Source organism: Apaloderma vittatum, unplaced genomic scaffold (assembly GCF_000703405.1).
Source record: "Apaloderma vittatum isolate BGI_N311 unplaced genomic scaffold, ASM70340v1 scaffold1292, whole genome shotgun sequence".
Classification (NCBI taxonomy): domain Eukaryota; kingdom Metazoa; phylum Chordata; class Aves; order Trogoniformes; family Trogonidae; genus Apaloderma; species Apaloderma vittatum.
The window spans coordinates 44,527-65,274 of record NW_009702858.1 but is presented as its reverse complement, the minus strand read 5'-3'; the positions used below and the strand labels follow the sequence as shown (position 1 = coordinate 65,274).

At 43.4% G+C, this 20,748-nt stretch overlaps 1 protein-coding gene across 1 annotated transcript in view; it reads right to left on the bottom strand.

Annotated features, from left to right (window-relative positions):
• Positions 1 to 847: 847 nt before the first annotated feature.
• Positions 848 to 20,748, bottom strand: part of LOC104270109 (ALK tyrosine kinase receptor-like) — a gene marked incomplete at its 3' end in the record, with an annotated part of 32,504 nt that continues 12,603 nt past the window's right edge. The window contains exons 5-13 of the mRNA XM_009864373.1: positions 18,180 to 18,319; positions 15,658 to 15,795; positions 14,672 to 14,824; positions 13,088 to 13,188; positions 11,083 to 11,249; positions 8,540 to 8,634; positions 3,527 to 3,628; positions 1,522 to 1,699; positions 848 to 998 (exon numbers count right to left, since the gene is read on the bottom strand). Of these exons, the coding sequence (XP_009862675.1) occupies positions 848 to 998; positions 1,522 to 1,699; positions 3,527 to 3,628; positions 8,540 to 8,634; positions 11,083 to 11,249; positions 13,088 to 13,188; positions 14,672 to 14,824; positions 15,658 to 15,795; positions 18,180 to 18,319 (1,225 nt within the window). The remainder of the gene's footprint in view (positions 999 to 1,521; positions 1,700 to 3,526; positions 3,629 to 8,539; positions 8,635 to 11,082; positions 11,250 to 13,087; positions 13,189 to 14,671; positions 14,825 to 15,657; positions 15,796 to 18,179; positions 18,320 to 20,748) is intronic.

The window sequence follows — 20,748 nt, the reverse complement described above, 5'->3', positions numbered from 1 at the left end:
AGTATGTGGGTAAGGCATTACACGCTCTGGGCAAGGCGAATGGTAATGCCTACAAGAATAGTGTATGCATCCCAAAACTCAGCAGGCTATCTGTGGAGAAAAGAGAAAACAGTTTTGTTCCCGGGCAGGGGCTGACAGATCACATTTCTGGAAAGAGGCAACACCAAAGAGCTCATGCTGAAAACAGGCAATTTTTGAGCCTGAGTGGTAAAAGGATTTTCAAATCATTGGGTCTAGCATTAAAGGACACATATATAAGCACTCGCATCACCAATTTCTGTTTCTCATGAGTGGGATTTTTGTCATTATAGATGCTTAATCCAGGGGCCAGTGTAGCTAGTGGTAAGATTTCTGCTGGTTTTGATAGGCTTTGGATTCAGATCTTAGTCTCTAAGCTTAGAGAGTATCTAACATAGTGCAGCCACAGCGCTGCTGGATGCTTCCATAAATAATAGTAAATTATCTGAAATCCTGGCAGACAGAAAGAAACCTAGGCTGTGGAAAAATAAGGGAGGGAGCACACAACTCTCGCCTACTAGCTCCCTGCTTAAAATAAGCAGAAGAAAGCTGATGAAGGACTTATTTCAAACACCAGGAGCTTAAAGTAAAGTTCCTCTGGGCTTCATATTTGCTTGTGCATTTTGGGATTGTTTTTCTTTTCAGAGTTCTTTATATTTGCTTTGAGATTCTTTCTAACTTGGTTTATTGGTTCTTCCCAGTCTCCTGACTGGATTTCATCACTGGTTTCTGTGATTTCTATCTTTCATCACCAAACCCCAAGCCACCCACTGAATCTCACTGAATCGTATCTGCAGTCTCTGCCCACATGTGTTTATGTAGCCCTCACCCCAGGGCAGGCATCCTCTCCCTGCTGCCCCACTAAGATGTACAGCAGCTCATCTTTCTCCAGCTGGAAGGTGGCTGAGATGAAGACCCCGTGGGACCTCTTATTGTGGTTTTTGGCTCCCTTCCCCCCGGCTGCTCCATAGGCAGAAATCCTGGAAGAAAAAGTAAGTAGTTAAAGAGACAAATCTCACAACTCCCATTCCCCACCAAGCAACTCCATCTGCAAGCTCTCCCCAGCCTGCACTTCCAAACAAGAATTGCTTCGGAGCAGGCTCCCCTGCTGCAGCATTCTCATGGCTATTCTTTGCCTGGGATCCATGAAGCCAGGTTGCTCAAGGGAACAGGCCAGAGACAGAGACTTGTGGAGCAAACAGCATGAGCTGGTGTAGCCAAATCTACAAAACCAAGGCTTTGGGACCGAAATGACGGCAGCGATTCCACTTGACCACACACCCATGCTCCTGTTGTGACCTCTTCTAAGTCAGCGCTCCACCCTTCCACGCTTCACAGTAGCTTGGACACAGATCCCTACAGCTAGCGTCCCTAATTTCTCTCTTACTTCACCGCCCCCTCCCCTCACTCTGCACAGACGGTCCCACGCTTAATGCTTGCTGTGACTCCACACACAAAAAGCAGTCAAACGTGGCTGCTTCTCCAGCCCATGCTGATACTCACCTGTACCGGTTTGTGGCTGGCACTCTCCAGACTTGCACTCCCCGGAGCCTGCCCTCTTTCTCCACGGTCACCGACACGTTGCTGTTCTTATAGGCACTGTCGCACTGAGCCTGAGTTGGCCCGTGTGGACCGCTGGCACCACATGCCGTGAACCACCAGAGAACAACAGACGTGTCCCCTGTGACCACAACAGCAAGAGTTGGGGCAGATGTGAGCTTCCCATTATTTCTCAGACATGTACCATAACTCATAGAACTATATAACCAAAGGGCAAGTGTCATTAAAACAAGCAAGTGTTGATATCTTTCCTTAACAGTCCTCTGATAACAAAATTCATGTTATTATTATTACTCACAAAGAACATTAAAACAAACAAAAAAAACCCAACCCCCCCCAGATGATCAAAAGAAAGACCATGTTGCAGCAGTATAGGCTATCTACAGGGCTTTAAAACTCAGTATGTCTGTTTGGTCATGTTTATTATCATAATCATACCAAAATCACCTAAGTTCGCATTTACAATGTGGAAGAGTTGAAAGGCAGTACATGTTATAGTTAAATTTATCCACTCAATTTAATGCAGCTCCTTCATAATACAATTCACTAAAATACCACCTTTAATTGTATGATCACAGGTCACTTATCCCAACATTAGTCTAGTCATAGCACCACTGCTGCTCTGTGTATAGTCACTGTTTTTTTTTTTCCCTTCTCACCTTATTTCCTGCACGCTATTTAATAAATCATGGACCACAGATAAACCCCATCAATGGGGCAGGGAGAAGAGGGGACACATGGGAATTCTGAGAAGGGGTTTTATCCAAGTGTCTCACAGACATTATCAAATTTCTCATCTCCATGCCAGTATGAAGCAAAGAGATATTTATTACTCAGCTTTCCAGATGGGAACTGAAGCACATACGCAGAAATAAAGTTTAAAAACATCTGCCATTACAACTAGTGAACATCTATGAAGTACGGTGGAAGTTTCAAGTGATTTGTCTCAGGCTTGCACGAGAACCCTGTTGCAGCAGCAGCAGTCAGGACAGCCTCTTGCTACTTTTAGTAGGGGCCCTTTTCCTCCAAGCAATTTTTTTCCTGGCTTTCATTAGGCATTATTCTTTTGTTTCCACACAATGCAGGAGATAACCACCTCCTCCATTTCACAACCCTTATCCAAGACCCAAACATATCCATCTTGTCCACTGAATGAGATGAGGCCTAAGAACAAAACTAGCCAATAATAATCTATAAACTCTGTGATGCGGTGCATGCACAAGGGCCAGAGCCAGAGGCAGAACTGTTTAAAAAAATTCTAATCTTGTTTAAAGGAAAAGGCAAGCAAAACTAGCCCTAGCACATGTCATCCTAGGAAGATGCAGTTGGATCTCTGGAGTAAGAGCATTCACTGCATCACAGAAACCTCTGCCCCTTGAGCTCACAGGAACTGACAGCAGTACAGACGGTCACACTTCGGGTGGGCACAGTCTTCAGGAGATGGTGCAGTTTGTTGGCACCCAACTTCTCCTCCAATTTTTCCCCCCTCAGTGGATTTCCAGATCTTCATTTACTTCCCCTTCCTGGATCTTCGTATTTACACCCCTGTTCCCTAATCATTAGGTTCAGCTTCACTGCTCACTAAGTCCTAGTATAGCTCTTTCTATTCCCAGCTTTCTGTACTGGTCTACACCTTTCTGTCCTGAGATGGCTTTTGTACACTCTGAATTTGTGTCACTCAGCTAACTTCCGCTTTTACTTCAAGATTCTTTACTTAAACATTCTGCATTTCTTTAAAGACATCCTGCTATTTATGGACTGGTGAGTTGGGCTCTAGCAAACTGCTGCCCTATAGACAGACAATACTGACATGATCTCCAAATCTTTGGGATGGATTATATTTAGTTGCCCTGCTGCTATAGGGCAGGCAGAGCACACAGAGGAGATGGAAAGGGTACCAATCACCTATTATAGGCAAGAGACAGGTTTTCAGCACTGAATTGTGTACCTGGGAGCGAGGGCTCTTCTAGGGGGTTCAGAATATGCTCATCCAGGATATCAATCTCCTGTAGGTCCTGGCGTTTCTCACCAAAATGATTTGGTTGTCTTCCTATGGTAGTTTGTAGAATAGATGAGAGCGATAGCAGGATGGTAGAAAAGACAGATGGAAAATTTAAAGGTCACATGAAAGAACAATCATTTGGTTAAAATAAGTAAATATTAACTTGAGCAGGAAAGGTGCTATAAACAATCATAATTTTTTATTATTCTTTGGGCTCATGTCTTGCCTTAGCTACTGGTATCTGTGCTGAAGTCAATGGGTGTTCACATAAACACAAACTCCTCATGTGACACCATGCAAGTTCACCTGCAGGATAAGCTCCTTGGCCAGCAAATTGCACAAGAGACTTTAGGAAAAGAATGGTGTGTGAGAACAGATACCAGGTGTCAATGTTCTGCTGGTCAAAGGGGCAGGTGACAATTCTGGACAGGCAAATGAGTGGAGGTGTAAAGGAAAGTGATAGCAAAAATCGTTATCTTTGGTTCTGAATGGCATCATGGTAAGTAAAACAGCCTAACACATCTCTCTCAGCAACCAACTTTGAGCACCTGAGCCCTTGCTTAGTCAGTGAAATACTGTATAAAATTACGTGACTCACTAACATACACAGTTCAGAAACAACATACCCTTGACACAAGCCTTAAATCTTTGGATAGACCTTTCTGAAGACTACAGAGTAAAATGCTCCATTTCTGACCAGTGAGAGAGGCCTTTAAAAATCAGCCTTTTCTCAGAGAGGAGGGACTTCAAAGCAATTCCTGATCCAAAGCATCTGAATGCATCGAGGACACCAGACAACCAAAGCTGCCTTACAACAGGAAAAAGTAATAACCCAGTCCTTGCCTTATAAAGCAACTTGTTTCAACAGTTAAATTACCCGTTTTTATGCAGATCTTTGATTGGAAAATCTCTATAAGAAAAAGGAGAGACTTCCTTCCATTTTAGGAGCCCTCAGTTGATTTAATATTGAACACTTTTCATCAGCTGAAAAACATTACAAATATTTCAGTTTGCTCCAGTTGTGAGAATCTAACAGCTGTTTGATGCTCTATTCAAAAGAGACTCACTCAGTTCCAGCTGGACAATTATCTCTGCCGCAAAGCCACTGCTCTAAATAGTGATAATTAACACCCTTGTTAGCTGTGTCAGAAAGGCCAAATAACTAATTGAAGCATGGAGACCTTGATGAGCTTTTCCTCCTGAGAATATTCCCCCCAGGTCTGACTGAAAGCACATTGATGGATGGAAGTAAAAGGCAGCTTTGTACTGAGGCACACTCTGTTCATACTGAGATAGAGAACTTCAATGGATGAAGTTGTCAAGCCAGCGAAAAATGAAATTAACCCCAAACAAATGAACTGGATCAAAGACAAGAAGGAAAACCAAATGAAAAAGACAATGCACGGCCAGAAAAGATGCTTGGTCTCCCAAGGCCTGCACTGAATTACAAATCCCAAAGGTCACAACAGTTTCAGATACTTGGAGACGTACAACAAGTCTGGTTACATTTGCCAGAGCAAAGGAATGTAAATCACCCTCTGAAATAGAGAGTTGGTCTGTGTGTCCGCATGGATTTTTTTGCAGCATCCCAACCGAGTATCCTAAGGCAATGCCCCATTTCCAAACAAACAATCCTTCCTTCTTCAAACAGTCTCAAACACTCACGTGTTGAAAAGAAGTTTGTCTCCTCCGTGCTCAGCAGCAGACAAGCTGCAAGATGGGCTGAGCAACATGCTGTCCACATGAGCTATTAACTCTTAGAAGGCTGGCATTTTATGCACTGTCAGACATGAGTCTGTAAGGTGGTGTTCTCCATAAATGTGGTGTAGCCCTGGGATCCAGGGGCTGGTGCTCCAGCCTATTTTAGCTTCCATTTCCTCCTCTGACAGCCAACGTTTTGACCGTAAGCCAAGGGAAGACAGCAATACTTAATTCATATTAAGGTGCACCTATACTAGAAAAAATAAGAAGAGCACAGGATGCCTTTCCCAGGATTTAGCTAATGCTGTTGATTTTCACTCTGAAAAGCCACAGAGGGAAGCGTAAAGAGAAAGAGAGGGCGTCTTTTGCAGGCAAAGACCTAAAGTAACTCCGACATCTCTGTCTCTGGGACTCTAATGAAGAAAGATAAAGTGGTCTTGTGGCTGAGATTAATCAGAGTAAGGTACCCCACAGGATCCTCTAAGTGTGCATGGTCTCCTCAGAGATCCCACCTTACTTATGCAGGTTGGAGTACTCCTGGGAGACTCTCTGGCTTGTCCTGGAATTGGACAGAGAATGAGGAAGCTACACAAGCTTCCCCCTTCCCCATCCCTGCAGCTGATCCACTGCATTTCGAGTCAACACCTTCTTAAATCACTGAAATGAGGCAGTAATGAGGCTTGAACCACTCCTCACCTCAAGCAATCAGATTGGTAGGTCGAGAGAACCAGATTTTGCTGGGTCGGGGACTCCTAAGTCAAGAAGCAGAGACATGCAACACAAAAGTTCTCTCTGGACAGTGTCGCCATTTATAAACAAGTATTCTGGGAAACTGTAAATGATGCACAGAACAAAATGTAATACCTAGGCCAGGTGCACTTTGACAGACCACAGACCCATGATCTTAACTGGAACGATATGATGCTTGAAGCACCTAAAGGTAACGGTAAAAGCAGTGTCCACACGAACACCGAGGAGGGTAACAGTCAGCACTCTATTTGCTGTGTCAGCTCATGTTTTCACCTCTAGACACTCAAAATTCAGACCTCTTCCTGTGAAAGCACTAGTTAACTAAAACAATAACATCTCCTTATGTGTGTTCCCCAAAATGTTCTCACAATGAAGCAGACCCATGTTATCTGACACGACACAGTCTTACACAGGGTGATTGTATGAACCAGAAGTGCTTGGATCTTACCTTTTTCACAGGGAAAATATCTGTCACTGCCCAGGAGCTGTCATCCAAAGAATAGTTTGTTTGGGTTTTGTCCTTATTGTTTTCCCTTGAGCTGCCCTTGCTACTCACTTGTTTTCCTCCTAAATCTTAACAAATCTTTCATCTTGATTTTGAGGTATATGGAAAACCTTACCTTCTTACCCAGCTTGCATACAGACAAGCAGTGCTTTCAGAGCCTGCCCTGGGTTTTGAAGAGCAATTGAACTACAGGATTTAAATAGATGGAGAAAATAATATTTACATCCTAGCAAGCAGCAAATTCTTCCTTCCTGCCATACATCCTTCCTGCTGCCCTCATGCAAAGAACTCACTGCTTGGATCTTAATTGGCTCCATCTCTGACATCTGAAACCTCTCCTTGCCAGGGAGAAATAATTTCATTACTGAAAACACAGCAGAGCTGCTGGGCTTCTCTGCAATGTAACCGAATTAAAGTCATGAGAAGACAAATGGAAGGGGGTTGCTTTCAGAGGCGAGAAAACGTCAATTTGCAAAGACAATTCAAGGAACAGTGGCAAGTGCAAGGCTTCTGAGAACCATGTTTCCTTCTTCTGCATGAGTCACACATCTCTGGGTTGCACCTTCAGATGGGGTAAGTGCCAGCTGCTCCTGGTCATCAGTGCAATTTATACTAATTGAAAATGAGGAGTAACTTGGGCAGTTTAATGGACAAGCTCTGATAACGTTGCTGCGGTGGCATTTACGGCCCACCTACTTGCCAGACGATACACACGAGAGCCAGAAAAATGTCTGTGGATAAAGTGGAGGCTGTATTTGCTCTCAGGATGGCAGTGAAGTCCCGAAGTTGAGTGCACATCAGCTGGCACAAAAGCATCTGGAATTACTCCCTTCAGTTTCCTCAAAAAATTTCAAAAGCGTGTCAGCGTGGAGATCCTAAAGTGTTTGAGAGCCAATGGTGTTAAGGAGCTGGAGCGAACAAGTGACATTACCCTCAGAGAACATCTCTTCCTCTTAATTTCAAATGAAAATGCAAATGCTCAGCATTTTGTAGAAGGGTAGTTTCAGTAAGCGCAGAAAAAAGGGACAGAGAATAGGAGATTGAAGCAGACAAAAGTGGGAGGGAGAAGAGGCTTTTGCTGATGAACTTTTCACATGCCTGTTTTGACATAAGCCCTTCCACATGTTACGTTAGGCTACAGCTAGTCTCGGCAATGGCATGTTACTACCCTAAATGCTGACCTACTGGTGTGGTGACACATGAAAAGTAGCACAGGACCACTTATCCACATTTTCTCTGCAACAGAAGTCACAATTCAAGTGCTTCAAACAGAGCAGGTAGGTCTTATCTCCAGGGACAAAAAGAAGGCAGTTTCTAATATGTATAGAAGTTCTAGTATCCAACCTCCTTCCACATGTCTGCTAAGAAAATCCTGCTCTTGCTAACATGCTTCAGAGGGTACCACTGGCTCCATTTTTCAGTGGAATACATCATCGTCAGTCCCGTTTGCAGTGATGAAGCAAAGAAAAGTACGTCTGTTACACATCTGCCAGTGACAGCTGATGTACCTCCTTGCAGAGTTAAACAAATTTGTTGCAATAATCTAAACTTTATGGTCAAATAGCCACTTTATTCCTTAATTTTCTTCCTTTCCTCCTCAAAACCACAGTGACTTTCCCCTTCAATTTCAATAAATCCCCTTCAGCTATCAATTGCCAGGGTGCACAGGTCAGCAGGGACCGCTGAAGAACAGTGTGATGTAATCCTTCTACTTAGGGAATAAGCCTTGTGTTTCTTGCCAAGACACACAGTCAGGTCTCAACACTGTGATGCAGGATATCCCAGATTAGAGAGAAAAAAAGAGTGCTAGGACATTCTGGCACACTATAAAATTGCCTTTACTTGCAATCTTCAGTAGGTCCGAGATAAAATGGCACTGTGCTGTAAAAGCCAACACAAATGATCCACGTGTGGGGAGAACAAAGCATGCGTGTACTGGATCTATGGGGTGCTGATCACACTACCCAAATCATTTAAGAGATTCTACAACATTTGTGGCTCACCATCAGTGAAGCAGTCCAGTCCAAATGTAATATTGTCGATAGCGATGTCAGCTTGGGAATTCCAGCCCCAGGTTGCCAGGAGCTGCAGTTGAAACCTTTGCAGTAAGACAGAATTTTTAGAGAAGACAGACTAAGGGGCAGGGGTGGAAAAACAAACCTAATAACACAATGTTCCCTTAACATCAGATCATGATTATCACTCTTTAGAATGTTTCCTCCAGACAAATGCTGCCAAAAGAGCTTGCTACTAATCTTATCTACACACCGACAGTTAGTAAAGACCAACCAACATTCATAATGCCAGGTTGTATGGGGAGCAAGAATGAGAACCCTACTTCCCCTACTACCTGCACACATGTAGAAACACAAGATACTGACCCTCACTAATACTTATATACAGACAATCATCCTTCTTCAATTGTTATAAACAGTCAGGGAATCAAACATGTGTGAAAGGGAATGGAAAAAATAATCTCCTTCTCTCTATCCCCAAGGAGAAAGCCAGAATAAAAACTGAACAGAACAACAAAACCCAAAGAGACAGGAATCTTGATACCTGATCCTCAGCCAATGACATTTTAAATTTCAGCTATAACTTCCTGAAGCTTTTGCTTTCTAGGCTGTCTCATCCTTTTCAACTGTGACCAGGTGTTTAGCTACTTATCTAGGAGGTCTATCATGTCCCATGTGCATTGCCATGCTCCGAATTCATAAGGAAGAAAGAAAATGGGCTGAAGAATTTCCTTCTAACGGATGGAAATGAATTGTTTTTCATTAAACTTCAGAAATAAATAGATGTCTCATGCTCAGTCAATTTAGAGCTTATTAAAAGCATATGGAGAGGACCTTTACTGCTGTCATTGGTGAATGCACTTGCACCAAATTATGGGCAACAAAGTATGTGTGCGGATTCCCCCCACCTGCCAAATGTTTGTCCGTATCCACAGCTAATACGGCATGGTATAGCTGTACCAAAATCTTTAGGGACATGCTGCTTTTACCCCAGCTCAGGAATGGCTCCTTGTGCTTAAATGAAAGTGTTCACACCTGCAAGATCTGAGCACTCTGGGAGTAGGTGTTGGTGCAGCAAGGGTGAAGCAATGGCCACTTCAATGACCACTCCCTTAGCTACAGGGCTAGCAGGGCAACTTGCCAGTAGATCCTTCTCCTCCAGAAACCTGCCTCTTTATTAGCAAGTTTAGCAATACTTCTGCATTTTCAGACCTCATGTCCACTGACACAAGACAGTAATTCCCTGGGCCATTTGGTGGAATAGAGAGTCACAGCACCTCGAGGACCACAGCACTTCTAGGACCCACAGCCACAGATACAGCACCAGAGCCTATCCCTTAATTAAGGCACTGATATGGCAGCATACCCTTCATCTGGCCCATGGAGTCAGGGCAGGAGAGGGTCCACAGCCCTGCACTACAAGGTAGATTTCCGCTCTGGCTGAGTGCAAGTGGGAGCCTGGGAATGACCCCCTCCCCTGGTGCATGAGAATCTCATGAGCTATGGGTTCTGTATGCCTCCCCTCTCACGTAACTTCAGGAAAAGGTGAGGAATTTGCCTTTTGAACTTTGTGCTGTGTTAGTCGGAGGGGTTTCCAGTGTTCCTGCTCACTGAGCTCATTTGGCTGACTCCAGCACGTTACACTCTCCAGACCTCTGATGTCTGGTCTTCTGCCTGTCTGATTTTCTTCTGATAGCAGCATTTTTCCCTGTGCATGGGAACCAAGTGAGTAAATTTGCCAGCTGATCACCAGCAGAAGCAGCTTTCCAAGTAGCTGGATGCCCAGCTGGAAAGCTGAGCAGCAAACTGTAGTTTGTCTTCCTTTGAGCATGATGCTGATAACACCAAGGTTGCAGGTTTGATACCCGCTCAGTCCCCATGTGTTGCCTGACCTAGTCGAGAGGTGGCGTCCCTGCCCACGACAGGGAGGTTGGATTAAATGATCTCTAAGGTCCATTCCAGCCTAGGCCAGTCTATGATTCTATGGTTCTCTCCTGAGAAATAAATTCACTGGAGGAAGCTGTTGCTAAAAATTACTTATAGATCCTCTCCATGGCCTCCTCCTTCTATCTCCTTCTCTTCTTCTGGTCCCATCAAGCTGTTCGTGTCCTGCTACAGCACCTATTTGTGTTGCACCCCTGCTCCTTGTGTGATCTGTCCCTTCCCACTCATTTTACTATTTGCCATTATGCCCTCAAGAAACCAAGGAAACATATAGCCCTTTCACAGAGCAAGAGAAGGACAAGAGTTTCCTGAAGATTCAGGATACAGGAAAATGATATGCCAGCCCAAACTCCATAATAAAAAATTCCCTCAGCACAGCACTGCTGGGGTTTGCATTACCAAGGAAAACTGCCAGCACCCACAAATACACAGAAAAGTCATTCATGGAGGTTTGTACCAAACCATACATCGCCCAGCACTGTTCACCATATGCCTCTGTTTACAACTGTTTGCAATGATGTCAACCTTAAACCAGTTTAGGCTAGACTTTCTTTCCTATCTAGGGCTAACCCTGGCGGAGCTCTTACCGGTTCTGAAGCACTGGCATTGGTAAGGTGATGAGAAACCAGTGATCGCTCCAGCTCCCCGCCCTTTCCCACATGGGCAAGGTGGTTGGAGCTCCCTTTATCTCTTCCCTGATGGAGAAGGAGACGGTACCATTGTAGCTGCCAAAAACATGCACTGAGAATTGGATCTGTAATAGAGGAAGAGGAGAAAAAGAATGGTATCCTGGGATAAAAAGCTACTCATTTCTCCCCTTCCTGGAGATCTGAGACACCAAACCTTTGGCCCTGGGTCACGTAGTTTAACCATGCAGACCATTAAGGCCTCCTCCTTGCTTGTGTGTGACTCATCACTGTTCCTCGCACAGAATTTTCTCTCACTGGAGACCCTGCCTGATACTCCTATTGGGAGGCTGTTCTCCAACCACTCACAACAATATCCACGGCCTCAGACATCACCTGGGTGACAGAGCACTGGTTTCCCTGTTATTTCCTTCAGGAACCAAAAGCAGTAGAGCAGAGGAACACCAGCTTAAACCCAAGAAAGACTATCATTAGATGCTTCCACTAGAGCTAGGTTATCGCAGAAAAACATAACCACGTTCCTCTTTAGTGTTCTCATCAGCTTAAGAGATCCTGCAAAAGGGTTTGAACCACAGGTTAATTATTTTAGGGACTCCCATTTTAACCATCCAGGTTAATGCATGGCTCAGTCCATACCCAGGCACCATATAGGGCACAAAAGCTTTCTGAGGGAAGAGCTGCCCTGCCCCAAGTGCCCTTGAAAAGAGGAATTAGGCTGTCTCTGGAGGCAGGAAACCTCAATCCATACTTGCTCCAAGTCATAGATAGGCACCACCTGGATAGTAGCACCCATATAACAGGTGAGCAACCTGAACACCAGACCAAAGAATGTTTTGAAGCAGGACTCCTTCTTCTTTCTTTGGAGTAAGCACTTCCACTTTGCCACAGAGCAAGAGAGAACTGCTGTTTCCACCAGTGCTTTGATGGCCCGACTGCTCTTTATATTACAAAGAGCACCAGCAGGAAAGGGATCACACACATGCGTGTGCTGCAAAGAACAACCACAGAAAGTTCCTTGCTCCTGAAATGTGGGTTCTAATCTTTTCCAGTGGAGGGAATGGACCTAGATCTCCTGTGATCACAGCCAACAGCTACTGCTCCTCCTCCTCCTGCTTTTGTGAACCTAGCTCCAGGCACACTTTATTTCGTTGAGACTACCCAGAAAACTTGACCTGGATTTATAAATAAATATTAATGCTGAAGTTAAATTTTTGGTGACTGCATTATATTTCTTTTGCCGTCAAAAGGCATCAAAATTTTGTGTGTTCCCCTAGCAGGACTGGACTCCAGCTGAGACTTGCAGCTTAATTTTCCTAAGTGTTACGGGTACAATATTATTTAATATTTTTAATTCCAGTGTCTTGGAGTTCCCTTTACTCATTACAGAGATTTGGGCTGAAAGCAGGTTATGTGGTTTTATCCATGCCAGCTGCCCTCACCTATTGAAACTCCCAAAGAACGTGGACAGATGTTTATCGTCATCTTCATCTATTCCCAGAAAATCTAAAGCGTACTAATATTACACCCCTGTTCTCAGTGAAACCATCAAGTTTGTTAACTCCTGTGAAAGTATTGCAGAATTTATGAAGAGACATCTCAGCAGCAGGTGTACTGAACAGCTCGGCAGCCCAGACAGCTGACACCCTTTCTTAAAAATCAAGGCCACCACATACAATTCACGTGCTGGGTATCCTTTGGAAGAATAGTTGGCACAGTTAATCTGAGAAGTTTTCCACATTAAGGAGTTGATTTGGGGCTCCTGCTTTCATATGCTGGGCATTCATCTCACATCTCCTTTCCAGTAGCTAGCTAGGTGGTATAACCAACTCTTGTGGTTTCCAGTGTCCTGCAGAGCATGCAGAGGCACAGGAGAATGCGCTAATGGTGCAAATGGTGCCTACAGCCTGATGGTTAATGCCCCAGAGGTGCTAAGACAGTGATATACCTGGTGGTCTTCCGTGGCAATGCTCGCTGGCAAACTTGTACTGTAAGCTTTGGCCACGCCACTCGTCTGATTGCTCTCTGCTCGCAGGTAGAGGAAGTGTCCTGTGAACAGAAAAGTGAATCAGGGAAGACAAGATGATGTTTTGCCTTTTTTTTTTTTTAATACTCTCTTGAAATAATTTAACATCAGTGTGCTGAAGAACAGCGTTAAGTGAGGTGACAAGCATGTCTTGAGAGCAAATCTGTCAGTGAGGATATAATAAGCGCCCTGCTAGGTTTTAGCAGCTACAAGGATGATTAAGGAACTTGAACATCTCTCCTATGAAGAGAGACTGAAAGAACTGGGACTGTTCAGCCTTGAAAGGAGACGGCTGAGAGGGGATCTTATTAACATATATAAATATCTGAGGGGTGAGTGTCAAGAGGAAGGGGACAATCTCTTCTCAGTGGTGCCCAGCAACAGAACAAGGAATAATGGGTTTAAGTTAGAACAGAGGAAGTTCCACCTCAACCTGAGGAGAAACTTCTTGGATGTGCGGGTGCCAGAGCCCTGGCCCAGGCTGCCCAGAGAGGGTGTGGAGTCTCCTGCTCTGGAGACTTTCAAAACCCACCTGGATGCGTTCCTGTGTGGCTGCCCTGGAGGATCCTGCTCTGGCAGAGGGGTTGGACTAGATGGTCTCTAGAGGTCCCTTCCAACCCCAAACATTCTATAATTCTATGAACAGTCGACATCCCAAACCCCATCCTGGAATGTCAGTGCATAAATATCAGACACCACCCAAGTATCTTCCCAAACAGAGGCTCACACCAATCTACAGTGACCTCCTGGTCAGCCCTAATTCTTACACCACTAATATCAATGACTCTTGCTGAGACAAACACTGGGCTGAAAGAGCTTATTTGTGGTCTTTGCTCCCGGGAAGAGTTTATACAAGCTCTCAAGAGACAAAGAAGATGCTCGTATGGACAACCTTCATTTTGACAGGGAACCTGAGGCAAGAGTCATCTGTGCTGGCACTTTTCTGACTTTCAACCTGAACATGTGGGGATCTGGCTTCCCTCTTTCTTATTTACCAAGCTCACAGTTCGGGGAATTATCTGACTTTTTTGCCACTGTTAGAGTCTGGCGAGGGCTTTCAGAAGACTTGTTTCTACAAGCTGCCTGCTTCTGTTGGGCAATTTCTGCTTTGTGATGCAGCAGCTATCACGTTGTTGCTGAAGTGCTCTGCAACTGCATAGCTCATAAGAGGAAGAAGGAAGAAGTATATATAGAGAAAAGAGAATTCATTATATATATATTTTTTAAGGTGAAGGAGAATCCTAATCTCCAGTAGTTTCATGTTAACTATTTTTTTCAGAACCTGTTTCATATAAAGTTTTGGATCATGTTCAAAAGTTAATTTTAACTACATTTAAATTATAGATAATTTAAATTATAGATAATATTGATGCTCAAGTTTCTTTGATGATGATGCCAAAAATTTTAAATCAATTTAAAAAAATGGAAGTTCGAGGCTACTGCACATATGCATACACACAGATACATTTACACAGAGAGAATAAGACAGAACTATGAGGAACTTACCACCAGTGGCTTGCAAGGTAGACCCTACAAATGAGTCATCTTTCACAATTTCAGTAAAGCTCCGAATAGACCAAGGAAATGCTGCAGTTTCATTCAGCACCCAGCCACATGGACCCTCTTCAAAAGAGCAATGTGAGCCCTCTGGGAGACTATCTACAATGGAGGATAAGAAAAAGCAGGAAAATAGGAGGAACTTGATTATGAGAAAACATAAGGAGTAGCAAAAGTCAAAACTCATTATGGTTGTCTAAGCGACCCAACATATCCTGGAGATACTTGGAGCTTTGCAGTTCTGTCCTGTTCTTGAATTCTGTGCAAAAACTGCAGCTCCCACTATGTAAAGAAAGGTAAATCACTGCCAAATGTCTGTAAAGGCCTTGTTGCATATGAAATTGCAGCATCACAAAGTGTTCTGTGTCTGCTTAAAGGAAGGCAAAGCCATAGATTATTTTAGACGTCTTGCCACTGTGCTTGCAACAAAGCTAAATGATGCTTCTTAGCACCACATATACTGAGTCCGGGGATTTCTCTGTCATGATGTGCAAGGAGAACTCTGAACTGGGATCTTGGAGGGACAGATTCATGACTGTGTTGGTGGCTGGCACTGGAGAGATGATCAGCACCTTTCACTGAAGGTAAGTTCAGACCCTGGGTCCAGAAGGAATTTCTCACCCAGCTGCAGACATGTAAATAAGGTTTTGACTTTCTCTGAAGTAGCAGCAACTATGAAAGGCAGGTCATTGAGCTCCTTACTCTAATATTTAAAAAACCAAACCAGGTCAAAAAACCCAAATCCATTTTATTTTATATAGGGTGAAATTTCAAAGAGAATCTTCATATTCAATTAATGCAAATAAGCTAAATTAATTCAGAAGGCAAAATACTGAATCAATCTAGAGATGGAATCAATTTGACTTATTTTTCATTCTAAATTATTTCTTCTAATGGGATGAAGGTTCGCATGAAGTGCCATGCCACATACTCACCACATCTCATTCCTTCTTGCTCTTTGGCAGGGCAATCACTGATGAACTCACAGATTTGTAGGTGGCTGACACAGCCTCCATGAAGGCAAGGGAAGGTGGAGCCTTTGTCATATAAAGAAAGATCTTGGTTTTCTTTATCTAAAGGGAAAAAGAGAAAGAAGCACAGAGATTAGCTGGGAGAATGTGCATGACATTTTTTAGCCTTAACATGTAGGATCTCAGAAAGCACCCTTTGGGTGATAAATGATATTCACCTCTGGTTTTGATCAAGTAGGCTTCTATCCACCATGAGATTCCTGCAGATCACCTCAGCTCTCATGGAGACCAAACTTATTGCTTCTTTCTCATGCACTGCCTTCTGCTGTGTTTGTGTAGATAATCACTTAGCTCTGGTCCTGACAGACACATTGCTACGCCTATTGAAACTCAGGCTTAACTAACACATTTCTGTGCCAGCTCTGTGGCATCCAGCCCATAAAGATAGCTGCTTCCCCAGCAAGTTGGCTCACTGCTTGGGAATCTTACCCACACACCCTAGCTAGTTTAGCTGGCTAAAACTCCAGGAGCATTTGACTGACAGCACAGGTACCCAGCAACCAGGCCAAATACAATTTTTCAGTCTGATACTTCCCAAAACCATGGATTTTAACGCTACCAACCCTGTCCTGTGAATGTGTGTGTGCTGTTATGGACCTGCAGGTTTGTGTAAATCTCTTTTAGACCTGCTCCCCTTCAGCAGAGCTCTGCACAGAAGTTCCCCTGGGATTGTTAGTGCTCTGGAAAAAATGCAAAGGTTAGGGAACCAGTTCCAGAAGAAAAAGGACACCTCTTGTCGAGGGTTAGGACTGGGCCAGCCACTGAACGCTGACAGATGCTCTCTAACCCCTCTCTCTCTCCCCAATGGGAAGGAAAAGGGAATGAGGCAGAGAAACTTATAGATTAGGAAAGAAAATTAAAACAGCCTTAACAAAACAATAATAAAAACCACCCCATATACATATATACAAAACCGATATCGAACCTGATTCCTCCCCCCTCCCCCGATGGCAGCTGTGCACAGGAGCTGGACTCAGGAACTCAGGATCAAAGACAGAAGATTGGTTGGAGTCCTCCCTCGACACCGGCCATTGCAGAAGAGGCCTTAACCTCCGTGACTCCTCAGTTTTACAGTAAACACGACTTCCTTGTGACCCCTTCTAATTCCCAGCCCCCTCAGCATGGCACAAGAGCCCACAGTGGCCTTGGTCACTATAGGAATAAGCATCAGCAAGAGCCTTTCTGCAGCCCAGTACAGGCAGGAACTGTAAACATCAGGTGTTATCACTGCCAGTAGCCCACACTGTCTGCAAAACATGCTGCTGACTTCAGCCAGCGCAGCCTCCTAGAAGAGATTGAGCTGAAAAGTAAAATCACTGAGTAGAATTGGTTCTGTTTAGCTCAAACTGAGACACCTCTGCAGCAAACCACGTACACAGTCTGAAATTCTATTTCTTCATGGTACTGTCCTGTGTGGGTACATGCATTAGCTTATTTAGGGACTGAGTGTTTAGCAAAGTGCTTCAGGCTATATGCATCCCCTTAAAATGCCATGACTGTCAAAAAAAATTACATTAAAAATACCATGTTTGTTAAATTAAAATATTAATGACGGCAGTAAAATTAAATCTCTAATATCAAAACCAGTCTCGTGGCATATTGTGAAACAGCTCTGTGAAACCAGTATTCTCATTTTATATTTGAAACTTTCTACATTACATTCCAAGCTTTTTCTACAGTGTCTGCAAAACAAAGGCAGTAGCATTATATTAATGCATGAAAACCAGGAACGGAAGATGATTATGTCTCCAACCTGCAGGCTACCTGTGCCAAGAGACTTTTGTATTTCCAAGAAACTTAAATGTCATTAGCAAGGTTCTGCAGAGCTACTGAGGATCATTTGCACAGCACTCACAACAGGACAGTAAGTACCAAGTAAAACTGAGGATTTCTGATTTAGACAGAAGTTCTTAGCCTGGCTGTAGCAAACAGACGCCACAAAGTGCAAAGGAGATCAGTGTTTCTTCATAAATTTGGAAGGTAGAGCCCCAGTATGAAAAAGGCTCTGGTAGGACAGAGTGGTATTTTGTTCTTGATTATTTAAGGAAGAAAAACATTACATGGTAAAATAATCTAGGCAAAGACATTTTTCCATTTCTGTTACTGGATGCAGCATAATTCTTGTTGTTTTGTCATGCAGAGATCAAGAGAAGCAAAGCTGAAAAATGGAGAGGATCACTTAAATCAGTTCTAATTCTGAGCTTCCACCCTGCCTTCAGAGCACATACATATGTGTGCACACACATAAAACACATGCAAACATGACCCAAACAGCTAGGCACTGCCAGATAGCCTAGAGGATACTCAGCTTTCTTTTAAATCCCATCCAACCAACTCTCTGATCATAGTCATCAATTCTGGCGAGGATGCTGCTCTCTTTTCTGACTGTGTTTATTTATTCCAAACCTGACTGTACTGCAACATACCATGAAAGCAGTTCCTGAGTTGCAAGGAGCCCACTGCCAGTACTCCACCCTCTTGTGCTCCACAGCTTGAATACAGCAAGGTGATTTTAAAAGGTCTTTCTATTCGGCCAATCTGGGCCATCAGGTATTTCCATTTCATCCTAGAAGACAAAGAGCTATCAGACATTCAGACAGCACGCTGGAATCCATGGAGTCTCTAGCATAAAGATTCCACACCATATCAAATAGTATCCACACAGTGAATATATAATCCATGAATGTAAACAGCAATGTAACAAACAGGTGTTAATATAAAAAAGTGACATTCAGCCTAACAAGCTCGTGTTCAGTTATCTTTGCTGCAGATCCTATTCCTAATGATGAAAAGATCCAACTTTTCCCAATGATTCCAAAATCAAAATGGGACTTAAGTTATCAGCAGTTTTGAACTCCCCGTATGTGTCTTTCACATATATGGTTGTGTTCTCTTTGCTCTTGCAAGTACAGAAGAACCAAGCAGCTGGATCTCCTCAACCTAACACTGACATTGGATGTTCTGCAATTAAACATCTGGCCCTGAATGTTTCTTGGTTGTGTCAAGTGTGAAAACAGTTTTTTTCTGTACACTCTCTATCTAATCTCCCACCTTAACAAGCTACAGTGCCCCCACGAAACAAGGGGAAGAAAAGAAGTGGTATTCCAGAAAATGCAGCTTGCTCTGGCAATTTACATTTCACCACAGAACCAATGTCATAGTCCCGACACAGCAAAGGCTTCTCAATCGTGCGGCGCTTGTAACAATTCAGGGAAAGACAGATGGTCCCATGCACTCTAATTTTAAAGACGGTTGTTAGCCATCAAAAGCTAGAGAGATGTATCAAATGGGAATCTTCACTCAAATAACTCTGACAGAAGTCAGTCCATTCAGATGTCATTAAAAAAATCCAGCAGGATTCCTAAAATATTTTTATTTTTATTTTTAGAAACTGCCTTTCTATCCCACGTTTGCAAGACAATAAAATATAGTTAAAATTACATGCTATTATTTTGTAAAGGGGTAGTAGCAAGGATAATGACATGGATCCTTGCTCTAAGTTTGTTTTTGAAGAGTATCGGTTTTACCCATTTGCTGGAGACATCCTGGGTGAGTGACTCTAAGTAAGTGCCAGTGGGACGATAAGGCCAGGCCACAGCCTTAAGATGTGTTGCTCAGGCTCTGCTCCTAGTATTTTTCGTTTGGGAAGCGTCTTCGGTTGCCATGAAGTAGTCATCCAGCCCTCATCCTGTGTCATAGACTCATTAGAAGGCAACACCTAGACAGCAAATAAACCTCTACTGGACACAATATAAAAATCACAGACCGTCTAATTTGCAGCTTGTAAAAAAAAAACAAAGCAAGTTCAATTTTTTATCACACTCTTCAGTTTTGCTTGCCACTGATTAGTTACCTAACTTGTTTTCCCTCCACAAATCAACTATATACTTTTTCTGGTGAGAATTTCTTACTACTCCTTCTATGGCATCCATCCCCTTATCTTCTACTTTCACCATTGGATGCACACATAAACATCCATGGTAACCCTAAACTCATCTGAAGTTGAGTTCCTCTTATCAAGATGAATCTATTTCTCCAGTTTCCCATCCTATCATATTATATTCAGTAGTTCAGTATAATTTAATTCAGCTTGAGAAATGTCCAGTCCTGGACCACAACTGCACTATCTCTATCACCCAACAAAGGAGAATTACTACTTTACTTTCATTTTGTATGACCATGCAGCTTCAGGAATGTCCAGCACTTATAAATATATGTTATAAATACAAGTATAAATTTATCGCCCTGCCACACTGTGGCACAATGCATGAGGCTGACCTGGAACTGAATCACTTCTGCCACATGACACAGCTTTGTTCATCATTCCATTGCATCCTCACAAAAATCAATGGGCCTTAATCAAATTGGTTCAGTGAGCCACTGAAGGTAAGGACAGTCTTTAAATCTTTTGAATTTACCTACTAAGCATTCCAAGCACCAAGACATAGTTCTAGTACCTCCACCAAGTTGCAGCCTACCCTGTGGCTGTGACATCCCAGTATCATGGAATCATAGAATGGCCTAGGCTGGAAGGGACCTCAGAGACAATTTAATCCAACCTCCCTCTCGTGGGCAGGGACGCCTCTCAACTAGATCAGGCAACACGTGGGGACCGAATGGGGATTGTCTATGTCACCGCACCCCTGCGTACCAGAACCTGTAGTACACAGTCTCTGATTCACAGTGAGAATTATATTTACTAGTAGCAACCAAAGAGATTACTGCCCCACAGCTGAAAACGACGACTACTTCAGCTGCTGCACCTTAATCTTACATGGTTTATGAGCCAGACACTTTGGAACTTGCCATATATAGCCTGGTATATCAAACTAAGCGAAAATCACTGGTGATCTCAGTCAATAAAACAACCACTGAAACGTCACAACTGAGAAAGATGCACTCTCCATTCTGTCATTTCTGCTGAGAGAACTGTGGCATCTAGTAGAAGAGCAAGGCCACTATCTTAAACCACTACTTGTGTGAACTGACAGGTCT